Below are 13401 nucleotides of genomic sequence, written 5' to 3'. Positions count from 1 at the left end.
GTTTTACATTAACATTTCACCTCTTGAGTGGAAAAAGCATGTATTCTTTGCTCCAAAGTCAGTTAATTCAATATATCTGTTTTCAATTCCTTCTGGAAAGTACAGTCATTTTTTCTTAGCTCAAGTGTATCAGCATTAGACTAATGTTAAAACTGATCTTTCAGATGTAAATGGCATATTTCTTTTTGTGGCAGACTTTTTTTTTTTCCCTGTCTGGCCCTCTTACATCCTTTGCTCTTCTTTAATGCTTTAGTAAGTGATACTTCTTGTAGCATGAGCTTATTTGGAAGATTTACTGCCTTACTGAAATAGCTGGAATCCAGCTCCTGCCATGTTGTTAACTTAACCGTTTTAGTTACCAGTCTGGAAACCTCCATTAAGTCTTGCTGTCGGGGATATTCGGATGCTTTCACACTGCCCTTTTTTTAAAAAAAAAATCAGAGCTTTTATTTTAATTTTTTGTTAGGGAAACCTATAGTAAATAAGCTGATGCAAAGTCCTGTATAAAATCCTATTTCAGATAAAGCACCAGTAGCTGTTGCTGCATTAGTAATTCATCCTGTCACTAAAGCACCTTGTGCTTTCCTCAAATAAATCAACTTACACCGGAGTTTTGCAGTGTTTATTGTGCTAACAGTTACTGCTTTTCCTCTGGACTGTGACTTTTATTCAGACTTGTGGCTGTAATTTTGGTCTAGAAGTGAGGAAAAAAACAATTTCTGAGTAGCTCCATGGTTTCTCTAAAACACCTGGAGTATGAACTGAGAAGTGCCCCTAGCAGAATTCTGTCAGCTTAGACTTCTGCTGTTCATGTCCTAGAGGAGCCCCAGTGTTCGCAGCTCTTTACTTAGTGTATGAAGTTCAGGTTCCAGGTAGAGGCAAAGGAAAGAATAAGAAAGCTGTTGAGTTTGGGAATGACATTTCCAGAGAAGTCTGTGCCTTCACTCATCTCTGTGTATTATTTCCTTTTCTGGATGTCTCTGTTCATCCTGTAGGGTAAAAAAAAAAATAAAAAAAATATAAAAGTCTCCATAGTCGGTAAATACAAGAGTGGTCTTTCGATTCTGAGTCTCAGGGACTTATAATGTAATAAAATGGTTCTGCAAGTTGGTATCTCTGTCATCAAAGCCGTGACTTACATACCAAGAATAATATCAAGAAAGAAGAATAGAACATTTAGAGTCACAGACTCCACACCACCTCACTCCTAGCCTTGAGTGTTCAAACAACACCCCATCCATGGCAGTGTTCAAGGACAAGTTGTACAGGGCTTGGAGCAACCTGGTCTAGTGGAAGGTATCCCTGCCTGTGGCAGGGGGTTGGAACTGGATGGGCTTTAAGGTCCATTTGAATCCAAATCAGTCTGGGATTCCATGATTCTATCTTGAACTGAATACCTCTTACTTCCCACTGATTTTTAAAGGAGGTAGATAACTTTCAGTTTTCACTCATATAACCAGCCACAGACTGATAAATGAGATTTCTGTTTAAAGTCCTTTAAGACAAGAAGAGTTCTGTGTACAAATATTTCTTTATGCATCTTTTGCCTTTAGCTACAAAAGCCTATTTTGCTAAATAATGTGAATTAGTTTATCGATTTATATAGCACTGCTGTAGTCATTGACTTAGTTCCAAGGACAGAATCTGTATTGTAGGTCAATCCATCATCAGATCCAGTTCTTTCACCAGGTTGTGGGCAGAGTTTGGAGGTCGAGCAGTTTGGAAGTCCTCTCATTGCTGGTTGTTTGGAGGGAACATTCCTGGAAGCAGCCACACAATACTGGGGTTACATAGTCTGTGGACAGCAATCACATGTGTGTGTATTTCCTGAAAAGGGAATGTTGCAGTACTAAGTTATAGTAGCAGCACTGGATATAATACCAGTACCAACGGAGAGAGAGAAAAAAATGAGACTGTTACCTTCGCTGAGTCTCACTGACATCTGATCATGTTGGATTACCATCTCCAGCACAAACGTTTTGGTAGCCTGTTTCAGAAGTTATCTTCCCCAATGTCTGCTTATTCCCAATAATAAAAGAATAGGATGGTATTGTGTCTTAGTAGGGGAGGAATTAGAAGTCAGAGAGGTTGCTTGTAACGAGAGCGTCTGTGTGACTCCCTGCAGAACATATCTCCGAGATCAGTGTTAGGGTGGACAGGCCCAATATTTCCAGAAGCTAAGTTATAGTATGTGGAAAGCAGCACAAGAGGGCATTTATAGCATGAATAGTGCTTTATTAGCTGGTATGTGTTTCACTGTGTCATTTTTCAGACTTGCTACAACCCTGCATTCTGAAAACCTTGGATCTGTGTTTTCATTGGCAAACTGATAGGGCAGAAAGCCAAACTATTTGTTACAGCCAAAATAAATCCAATATCCAAGATAAACTATATTAGCCCTGTGATCCTGATACTTTCTTTGAAATGTACTGGGTCATGGGAAGTTTCATCTGGCCTCCTTTAATAAATCTGCTCAAGCAGAGCCCTGGCAGACACCAGGATTGCTTTCATAGGCTTAGAAAGAATATCTTTTCCAATCGTGCAGAAAATATCTCTTAAACCAAGAAAGTCTCCAGGGGGTGGATCAAAGGTAAGAAATTTTCTTATTGAGGGAGCTAAAACATCAACCAAATGACAAAGCAACATGAGTAGGATTTGTGTGAGGTGAGAAATGAGCATCCAACTCTCCTCCCTCAGCTGGTGACTGAGCTTGAGGCTTCAGAGCTTCACCTCAGAGCCCAGAATTGTGTCACCTACCCACCCTAGAGATTGTCCCAGGTAGGGACATTAACTCTCATAGCTTCTGGGGGGTCGTTAGGAAGGTTTTGACCACTTCAGTCTCCCTCTAACTACTAACATACACATACCTACATCTCATTGTTCTTGCCTCCCCTCAGTTCTCTCTAGTGAGATGTAGGGTTAATTTTCTTTCTATCTATCATTAGAATGGAGCAAAAGAGCTGTTGGTCAGAAAAGCCTTTGAAAATTATTTTCTTTTAATGTAATTAATCCTCTGCCCCTGTTTCCCCTGTCCTAGTGTGCAGCTTTTGATGCAGAATTGCTGGCGTAGATATACCCATTTGTGCTGGTCACAAAGTTTCTCGGGAACTGGCTTTGTGTCCCCAAGCACAGCTTGTCAAAACAAGTTTTTGCAGAAGAATGGCTGTTACAGCTATGTTCCAACAAATTGTAGAGCTGATGATTTGACAGCTCAACCACCCTAAAGCTGTAACCTGAAGGCAGGGCAGATATGAGCTGCCCCATGCACAGACCATGGGTTTGCTGCCTGCTAAGCTGGCCTTTGGTTTGGGGCATGCTCAGCTCACTTTCAGGTGTATTTCATTAAGAAATATTACCTAGTGACTCTGTCATACCTCACTCAGCCATTAGATGAGGGCAGAAGGTCTAAGCCTGAATATGATGTTCAGAGGCCTATGCTAAAATTCTCCTTCCAATGATCTCCCACAGGTGTGGTGGCTGTTGCCATGGGGGAATGATGACACTTTCTACCTTTTTATTAACCTCCCTATTTATTTGATGCTTTGGGGCTGATACATTCCCATTCCAGATCCCTGCCTCCACAACTTATTAATGATATTGTGTGTGCAGTGCTCACGGGATTATGATTCCTTCTTGTTTGCTCACCAGGGAGCACTACAAGCAGGTGAATTAGGGAACTGTAGAATGGTTAAGGTTGGAAGGGACCTTAAAACTCATCTAGTCCCAACCCCCTGCCATGGGCAGGGACATCTTCCAGTAGACCAGGTTGGTCCAAGCTGTGTTGAAACATGAATGAAAGGATGCTGTAAGGGAAAGTAGGTCACTCTGGGCTGGAGAATCAGGCTTTATTCTCTCAGTTCAGTCAAACCCACATGAAAGCATCATGCCCTAGGTAGAAATCACCCTTGTGTTGCAGAGGCCTGTCTACCCTGGGGTAATGTGCACCAAAACCATCACTAAAATAGAGTTCTGTTGTAGACTGAAATCTAGGTGTTACACCTCTTAGGAGGCAAAGGAGAGTTTGAGAGGAAGAGCTGAAATTGAGGACTGATTTAATTGAATGTTGAGGTGTAATAGGTATTTTTAGGATTTTTTTCAGCTCAGTTGATAAATTTTGTTCTATTTACCAGTCAGACAGTGAAGCATCTTTTTCAGATGTCAGGCTTGTGTGGTGAAACAGACCTTCTCTTGAGCTAAGGTTTTAGAGAAAGGGAAAGATTATGCAGTTTGCTGCTAATGAGAACCTGATCTTGGTCACAGGAATTAAGATAAGCTTCTGCCTTCTAAGCTGCCTGCAGCAGCAGTCATAGAATGGTTTGGGTTGGAAGGGACCTTCGAAGGTCACCTAGTCCAACCCCCCTGCAGTGAGCAGGGAAGTCTTGAACTAGATCAGGTTGCTGAGAACCACATCCAGCCTGGCCTTGAATGTCTCCAGGGATGGCTAGAAATCAAGAGCAGCTGAGCTAATCATGATGAGAATGAGAATCTGTTTCTCCCTGTACATTGATTCAGTGCTACCTATAGTCTTTTCCCATTTAATTTTTGCCATGGTGATTATCACTGTATTTTTTCTGTGCACTTCAAGATACAGTGGGTTAGTGTTTTTACTGGACATTGCTTTTTAAATGATATGATTTTAGTGATAACATTTCATCTAAATACTGTGGATGGGTAAAACTTCATTCCTTACACTTACAACATTACTAAGCATCATTAGGAGGTTTATTTCCTTTCCTTCTGTACTTGAGCAGTGTTTATTTGAACTGCCTTCTGCCTTGCTAGGACTGGTTGCTTATATTTTGACCTTTTCAACATTGCAACATAGCAATATGTGGTACATAGATAACTAACACAAATAATGAAGGACTGAGGCAACTCAAAAGTTTGACTTTTATGAAAAGCTATTGGGAAACCTTGACTTCTGGTTTTTGTTTTAGTAAGCTGTTTTGAGCTCTTTCATAACTAGCTGTTGGATTTAAAATCAAAGATGTCCTGGTGCTGTGAGAATGAAAAGAAAAAGTCAGGACAGTGTTTAAATCACAGTAATATTCCAAGAACAGTACTGCAAGCATTTTCAGTACCAATAATGTATATTATTTTAAATATTCTGAAATATTGCACTCAGTTCAGGAGTAGTTTTGGTTTCAGCTTCATCACTAAAACTATTTGAACATTTATCTCAAATAACATGCTCTTATAGAACTTACTTTTGCAGTGTAGGATTTAGCACAGGCAGACATCAGAGGCCTATAAGTCACAACCTCAGAGATCAGCTGGAATCAGGCTTATTTTTTTTTTTATTGGTAGAGTGCTAAAAAGACTCACAGTGGGTCATGTATAGTATTTGTCAGTAAAACAAACTCAACAAGTTGTAGCATGTTGTTTTTTTTCTTACTGGTACACACTGTCCTAACATCAGTGACTACCAAAATACCATTTAATAGCCATTATCCTAATCTGGGCTTGCTTTTGTAATAAACACCTCAGCAGTGTTTGAACTGCTGCTTCTGTGCCAACAGGTTTTTGTTATTTGAGCAAGAGGACAGTTTCTGAAGTACAAAATAAGTACTGGGGCTAACCAGTAGAGGGAGATGCAATCACACACATTTTGGCCAGGTGGCTCACTTGCAGGAAAGAAGCATGCATGAGGGTGTTCAAAGGAGAAATTTCCTCTGCTGCTGACCCTGCTGAGAACCCGTAGAGAAGCAGCACTCCCTCACTGCACCGCTTTGGTCACACGTCCTTCCTCTCTCTGACAAAATTAAAGAGGCAGATGCAGAATGGCTTATTACTATGATTTTCACTGAAATAGATTCTGAGAAAGGATTTAAATCAAAATTGGCATATTCAAAACCCCATTGAACAGCTACTTGGGTCTGGTGGATCTTCAGCTTGCTCCAGGCTTGTAGCCTGTACTTGGCAGGTGTGATCCTTGTCCTCCCAAGTAATGAGTTTTCACCCATGTTTCACTGGGGTCTAGAGTGGCATATGCACACCTGAAGGGATTGATCTCTTGCATGTTTTCCAGTCTTGTCTATCTCATTTTGTCATTTCCATCTCTGGTCGCCTCAGCCAGTATAGGTCATTCATTTCATGTTAGCGTTTGACTGGATAAATGTCAGAAACCATCTGGGAGCTGGAACACCAGCGTTGGTCCCTCCTTCTTCCAAATGTCATAATGACTGTTGTGATTTACTCTGCTTTGTACAGATGAATCTTACAATGAGGTGATCCATTTGGGTTTCACTGTCCACTGGCCCAGCTCCATAATGTGAAGGGTTGATGCCCATAGAATGCTCCAGAGTATTTACTCTGGCATTAATATTAGCTTAGTCTGGTTCTGAGAATAATTCTTCTGTGAGGTGAGTAATCTGGATTTTAATCCCTTCAAACAGGAGGGAACAGTTGTCTTTTAATGACTCTTTTGTGCTACTTACCTTTAACTTAGGTATGCTGAACATATCTTTGGGCTAAAGAGGCTTTGCCCCCAGACTTAATATTTGCTATGGCCTGACTCCTGCATACAGAAGTGCTCACAGCTCTGGGACAAGGCCTCCAAACCATAGGATTAACTTGGTGTTCTCACTGGATTGAACTAAACCTGTTCAGAAGGTCCCAAACTGTAAAGATACTATCCCAAAGACATGGTTTAGGAAAAATGTGGGAAATGGCAATAAGGATAGTTAAGCAAGATTGCATCTTGAAAATAATTCAGCTTTTACTTGTCATTTGTTTACAAGGGGAAGAATTATTTTAGTCCTAATGAAGTCCTAATGCTTTAACAAAGCCCTGGCATCTCCTAGAAAAGTCATTGAAGACTCATACCCAAATTCCTCTGAAAAATATGTGGATTTCTGCTGTCCTTGTCTCTTCCCAGGTCTTGCTATCTCAGGTTTTCTCAGGTCTTGCTATCTTCGTGTATGTGTGTTAATCATCTGGCTTCTTTGAAGCCTGCTTTGAGGGCTGTTAATAGTTAATATTGGCATTTGAAGTCCTATTGCTGTAGCCAGAGTTCTCTTTCAAGATAATGGTGCTCCACTCATTTCTGAAGGACTGTTCAACTCCAAGCTAGATGAAGAGGGATAAGTACGGCTTTAACTTGCCCTTTCTTCTCATTAACAGCCGGAAAGAAAGGGCAATAAGTTGAGGCAAGCAAGTGAAACATAAAATAATATTTATATTTAATATAAAAACATCAATATAATAATTTTGATCAAGTTCATAATATTTCCAAAACAGCAGTGGAGAATTTTGTGTTGTTGGTTTTTAGCAACTGGTGAAGTTAGACTTCTTTAATACTCAAAGTTTGTTAAGCTTCCTGATCTCGTTTAACTAACTATAATGACAACACAGATGAAGCCTAGTGAAAATACATGTTTAAAGGAAAACACTAAGAATAACAGTTTATTGCTGCAGCTAAAAGAACACTTTTGTGTGTCAAAGCGAATGTTGATTTTTGGAATAATCCAAAAGCTGTAAAACTCGCAAGCTTTTTGTTTCTTCAAGTTTCAAGCACTTGGATTGCTATGCAAGTCTTCTACCAAGAGGCACTTGGGCTACTATTTCCAAACTAACCTTGAACCCAAAGCACCAAGAGGAAGGAAGGCAGGAGCACCTAAGCTGGCAGAATCAGCTTCAGTCTGGGGGCATGTTGCTACTCTCCTACTTGTGGGTTTGGGATTACAGAGCCATGTAATGCTGAGTAGATCAGGGGAGGTTTGTCTGGTCTGTTGTGTGCTGCTGATTTACCTGCTGCTCCTTCTCTTCTTAATGCTTAAGTAAAGAATGCCTGTCCCTTGGCTATTTATTTTCAAAACTGGAAAAAAAGGTTATATTCATACATAAAGGAATGAAATGCATATATATGAAGTGGTAGAGTTGTCAGACTATAAAAGTAGGTGTGCTGTTGGCTGGCTGCATACATGGGTAAGTAGGGAGTGTGGACAGAAGTCCTGTGACTCAGACTGCTGGATTTTACCAACCCCTGGCATAATCCATTCCTGTTTCCTCAGCGTGCCTTTCAGGAAAGGAAAATAAATTACTTCAGCATCAGAAATACCCTCAAAATATTGCACTTGGAAGGACTTATTAAGGCATTCAAAATTTCAGAGGCATAGAAAAGGTGTATTTGGCTAAAGAAAAGAGAAGGTTAAAGGTCCAGGTTGTCCAGGGAACTCCAAAGCAAATTACTTTATGTCCATAATACAGGGCAGGCAGCCACCTTCTCCTAGAAAAATAGTGTGACCTAGAAAGTGGGCTCCACTTGTGTGTTAGAAGTGTGTAATTCTGCTCTTGTTTAACTTAAGTCTTTTAAGAATCCAAGAAGTTTGGTTAATTTTGTTTCCTTGCTGATGAAAAGTGAAACTATAGAGATAATTAAGCATTAATGCCTGAAAAGATGAGAAACTCAGTTTAACATCATCACTGTCCATTCATTAAGTATGATTATATTGGACTTCATTAAAGACAGTTATTCCCCATTGGCTATTTGTATCATTCCTAAAGCATCTGAGTTATTAAATTCTTTGAATATGTAGTATTTATCCATCTGTATTAGAGTCGCAGAGTCTGGATACTGTGCTTTTTCCCAGATCATATGTTTAAACTTCTTACTTTGGGGCAGGCAGGAAAACACTTTGAAATGCTTGTTTTTGCATTGAATATATTCACATAGTTTTCAAGATTCATAAATCTAGCAAGTCATCCAGCGCAAATTTGTCATGTTTTTTTAATAAGAAAAGTCAAAGATGTGACACATCATCGATAACTGCAGTGTGTCATTGCAGAGGAGAAGCTAGTATACTGGCATTCCATATTGTGTAGATGTGTGTAGGGCTATAAATTCTGTTAGAATTACATGCACACAGGATAATATTTTTAGGTTTATTCCTCCCTGAGTAAAACCTTCTAAGATTGTCTTTAGAAAAATATACCTTCATTATATTCTCCTATCTCATAAAGCAAAAATCTGCAGCAGTAATGAAGCTGTATTCATAAAGGCACAACGGGTTCTGAGAGCCAAGACAGGTTTAAGTTTGAGGGGATGGAGAGGAAGGGAAAGGAAGCAATAGCTGGAGATTTGTGGCTGCAGTAACTTCTAGTCTCCTCTGTACAATGAATAATAGAGATTTTTTTTTCACCTATTTTAAAGTGTGTTTACTGTAAATGTGCTTTTCCCCACAGAATTTAGAAGCTATTGCCTTCCTTCTTTTCTTTCAACTCACTGCTCCATGAAGGAATTGTTAGTTTTGGCACCTTTTTGGAATTAAACATTCCTGGGTAGAGGACATTGCATGTAATGAAAACAAGATAGAAAGCTTTCAATCTGTGATTACACAAACCCATTTCAAAATACTATTTTGTATTCTAAGAAACTTGTCCTTTTGGTATAGTGGGTAAAAGTCATTGTCTATATGCTTGTGTTTACAGGATATTGGTTAGAAAAAGCTCACAATCTAGTTGTCAAAGATGACAGAAGCATCCAGCTTCCATTGACTTGTGAAAGATTTATGGAAATCTGACTGTCAGTTTTCAGTTGGATGCAACTGCATTATTGTATCTGTGTACGTATTCTAATCTGGATCAGCTTGCTGAGCTTCTACATAGAGGATGAAATCTGTTGATGCAGTGAAAGAGCATTCCATTAATTTCAGCATAGCTAATGAGTAATATATTTCATTTCACCTATTTTGAGTCATAAGCATGGAAAACAATCTATTTCAGCTGTAGCTGATCTTTTTTATCAAAGGACTAGTCACATACCAGAAATCTGACAGCAAAGCCAACAGCTGTGTTTTCTAGTACCTGTACAATGGGTACAGAAACATGTTTCATGTGCAGACAAGTATCTGCAATAAGCCTATTAATGTATGTGCATTAGATGTTTTTGCAGAATGCTGTCTGCATGTTTGTATAACAATATGGTCTTAGGCTCCACTTTTATTTTAGTAGCTCAGAGGAAAAATATATTCTTCCATGGTAAAATATTTATGTACTATATCAAACAGAAGTTAGGATGCTAGACCTAAGGCGAATTCAACACAAGTTATAGTGCAACTGTTCCTCATGCTTTTTACAGGCTTTAAGAGTTTGGAGAATTGTGTCCCCATGGATTTACTGAATAGGGAATCCTCTTGTGTCTTACTTAACAGCCTTAGCAACCTCTTTGTTAGACTCCCCAAAGAGACTCCTGGGATTTTCCTGGTAAGGCCCTGTACAGATTTATATACCTGAAACAATAACCAGCAGATTGTGCAAGGCTTCTTGACTCTTTACCAGCCCAATTGTTAAATTTAGTGGTTGGATTTGACTTGGGTGAAGTACATCTGTTGCGGTAACATCTTGCCAGCAAAGACATTGGTGGCTGCAGCTGGGATCATCTCTCCTTCCTTACTGTGGATGAGGGTGTCTTGCTATTAGGAAAAAAGCTCTGTGCCTTGATAAGCAGGAGGAATATCACTGTGTATCTGGATATTACTCTGTGGACTGCTGTCGATTTGCTAAGAGAGCTAAATGATTAAGAGGATACAATCCCATCAGCTCCAAACTCTGTGAGGTATGTTATGTGTCCAGCAGTATGCCAGAGACAACAACTGTACTGTCAAGGTTGTTGGAGTTACTACAGTCTTGGGTGTCTAAAAACTGTCAGTGATGCTCATGGAGATGTACCTGGGCTGACAAACTAGTGGTGATAGCACAGAGCTCACTCCTTGCCAGTATCATGAGAGGCAAAGGGGACTTGACTTTCTAGTTTAAAGCTAGCTTGCATGTATCTGCAGTCAGAAATGACAAAAGATAAATCCTCCTGTTATTCTGCCACTTGGACCTTACTTGGAACTACTGCTGTGAAATGCTGCAAGATGTTTAAAAGCATTACTGAGATACTGATGTAGGGCAGCTCATGAAGCAACTCTTCAACTTCTTGGTTTCAATATTAATATATTAAAAAATTTTATTCATAAATCAAACTGCTGGGTAATTGTACAGTTTTTAAAGCTTCCTTTCCTTGATTATCACCGCATCCTGAAGTTACACGACATGATGGCAGTTGCTGTCTGCATTGGTACAGACTTCAGGAAAAATGCTGAATGACACAACATGCATTATTGTGAGGAATTGCTCCTGGTTACATTTATGTGTTCTTGTCCACCACCTCTGTTAAATTTAAGATTAATTTTTCATTTGTCTAAAGTAGAAAGTGCTATTTTAGCAATTTGTAAGGTATCATATATGCACCTGGCACTTAATATCTAAAGAACAGTAACACTTTTTAAATGCAGATGTCTTTAGGTCACACTTGCAGACAGAGTACAATATAGGAGCCAAAACACGGCTGACAAAAACTTTCCATTCATGCTGCAACTTTGATTTCTCACAGTAAATCTTGGGGTACTCATTGTTCATGGATCATTGGCAAAATCTAGGATGTATTCAATGTGATTTTTGCAGTTAACTTGTCAAAAGGTTGAGATTTCCATCATGGTATTTTAGCCCACACAGAGTTCAGGAGGGTATATATAAATGACGCATTTTTTGGACAGGAAAGGATCATTAATGATAGCATTCACACATATTAAATTACTTCCAGCTAGGCAACCTTAATGAAAGTTTTCTTCCATTGTTGAAAAGTGTTGAAATTCAATTCTTATTGATATGAGAGACTACAAGATGTTATTGAGAATGAGAGGCAAAAAAATACTCCTCTGCACTAGTAAAAAAATTTTCCTTGCTTCATATTCTGAGTAGTATTCTTCACTTAAAGGTGAGTAAATTGCAATATACAATTAAAAACATGCAGAAGATAGGAGCAATAATACGATAATATATAAAGGTTTTCCTGTTTGACGTGTTGTTTTGCTGTTCTAAAGGTATATGACTGATGGTGGTCTGGGGCTCTATACTCGAAGGCTAAACCGGCTGCCTGATGGCATGGCTGCAGTGCGGGAGACGATGCAGCGCAACACTTCGCTGGGGCTTGGAGATGCTGACAGGTAAGGTCTCATCAGCAAGTGCTCACCTGTAACACCACGCTTGATTCACACTGTATCTAATACATATTGGATCTCAGAGATTAAATAGCTTTGGGAATTCAGATAACAAATACATGGATAAAACCTTCTCTAGAGTATCTTAGGTTTATATGTTCACAGAGGTGTCAGGATAAATGCTGACTTGATGTCTTCTGATTTGCTTTGCTGGAATCTGATCTAGATTTTTCTGCACAAAATACAGCACAAGAAAATGTAAAACTTCTATTTTGATAGTGTTCGAAATAAAAAAGACCACATTTTCTTCTCATTTCCACTAATTCTTCCAAGTCCAGTGATTCAGTGTGAACAGTAAAGGCTAAAGATCAGAAATTAGGGGACTAAAAACCATAATTTATGGGAGTGCAATCATAAACGAAGCTAGGGAGATGGACAGTAAAGAGACATATTCTGTTAGAGCTGAGGTATATGGATTAAATACCTCTGCTCTTAATGGCATCAGCCTATAGCTGCTTCTTTCCCTTCCAAGCTCAAAGCCTGATGGGTGCTGATGTAGTAAATGCAGCACATTCATTTTCTTCTGTGAGGGGCCCCTAAGTATAAAATGGGGATTTTGAGGTACAGGTTTGAACCAATTTCTGATCTAAAAGTTCTTTCTCATTTTGTTATTAGTAAGACTTTCCAGGGACATAATGTTAGTTATCTGAGTTTGATAAGACTGTTACTTTCTTGGTCATGACGCATAGATTACTAAGGGAATGCAAGTGCTAGAGAATCTATCTTTGTTTTTAAAGAAAGCTGTACTAAATTTCCTTTGGTGCTCTCTTGGTATTAGTAAAGAGCAGGTCGGTATATTTAAATATATAATAATACAGATTATATTCTTGTTTAAGTAACAGCCTTCTGGAGAGCTAATGATACATTCCTCATCCTTGATTCCTTCTCCCATCCAGTATTTTTTGTGCTTGCAACACTTTTTTTTAGCACTTTAATTATTTTACATTTTATTTGCTAAGCTTCTTCCCTGAAGACACCATGCATCAGGACCAATTGCATATGTTCCACAAGACAGATTAGTTGTGTGTTTAAATATATTCCACTTAGAATGGGACTGTGACACACTGAAATGTAGTTTGTTTCCATTGTTTCAGTTTTGAAAAATAATTCTTTGAGTTCACATGGAGGGGATGGACTTTCACATACAGTAAATAAAGACTCTGTATGGTTGGCGATATAGCTGCAACACGGGATGAAAATCAGCATAAGGAAAAGGAGTTGAATAAAACAGTATAGTAATGAATCGCTGTCTTCATGGTGTGACTGGAAGCAGCAAGCAGGAGTGCTGAGCTGCTTTATGGGTATAACATAACGATGGAGATAACATTCAACTTGTTCAAAGCAGGTGTTAATTGAA

At 39.1% G+C, this 13401-nt stretch overlaps 1 protein-coding gene across 4 annotated transcripts in view; it reads left to right on the top strand.

Moving 5' to 3' along the window:
- The window catches only part of NAV2 (neuron navigator 2), a 401751-nt gene that overhangs the window by 301428 nt on the left and 86922 nt on the right, over window positions 1-13401 (top strand). For all 4 annotated transcript variants that reach the window (XM_005150568.4, XM_005150566.4, XM_005150567.4 and 1 more), the window contains one exon: window positions 11868-11990. In XM_005150568.4, coding sequence (XP_005150625.2) covers window positions 11868-11990 — 123 coding nt within the window. The remainder of the gene's footprint in view (window positions 1-11867; window positions 11991-13401) is intronic.

This window comes from Melopsittacus undulatus, chromosome 8, assembly GCF_012275295.1.
Source record: "Melopsittacus undulatus isolate bMelUnd1 chromosome 8, bMelUnd1.mat.Z, whole genome shotgun sequence".
NCBI classification, from domain to species: Eukaryota; Metazoa; Chordata; class Aves; order Psittaciformes; family Psittaculidae; genus Melopsittacus; species Melopsittacus undulatus.
The sequence above is the reverse complement of the archived record's forward strand: the minus strand, read 5'-3'. Positions and strand labels throughout refer to the sequence as shown.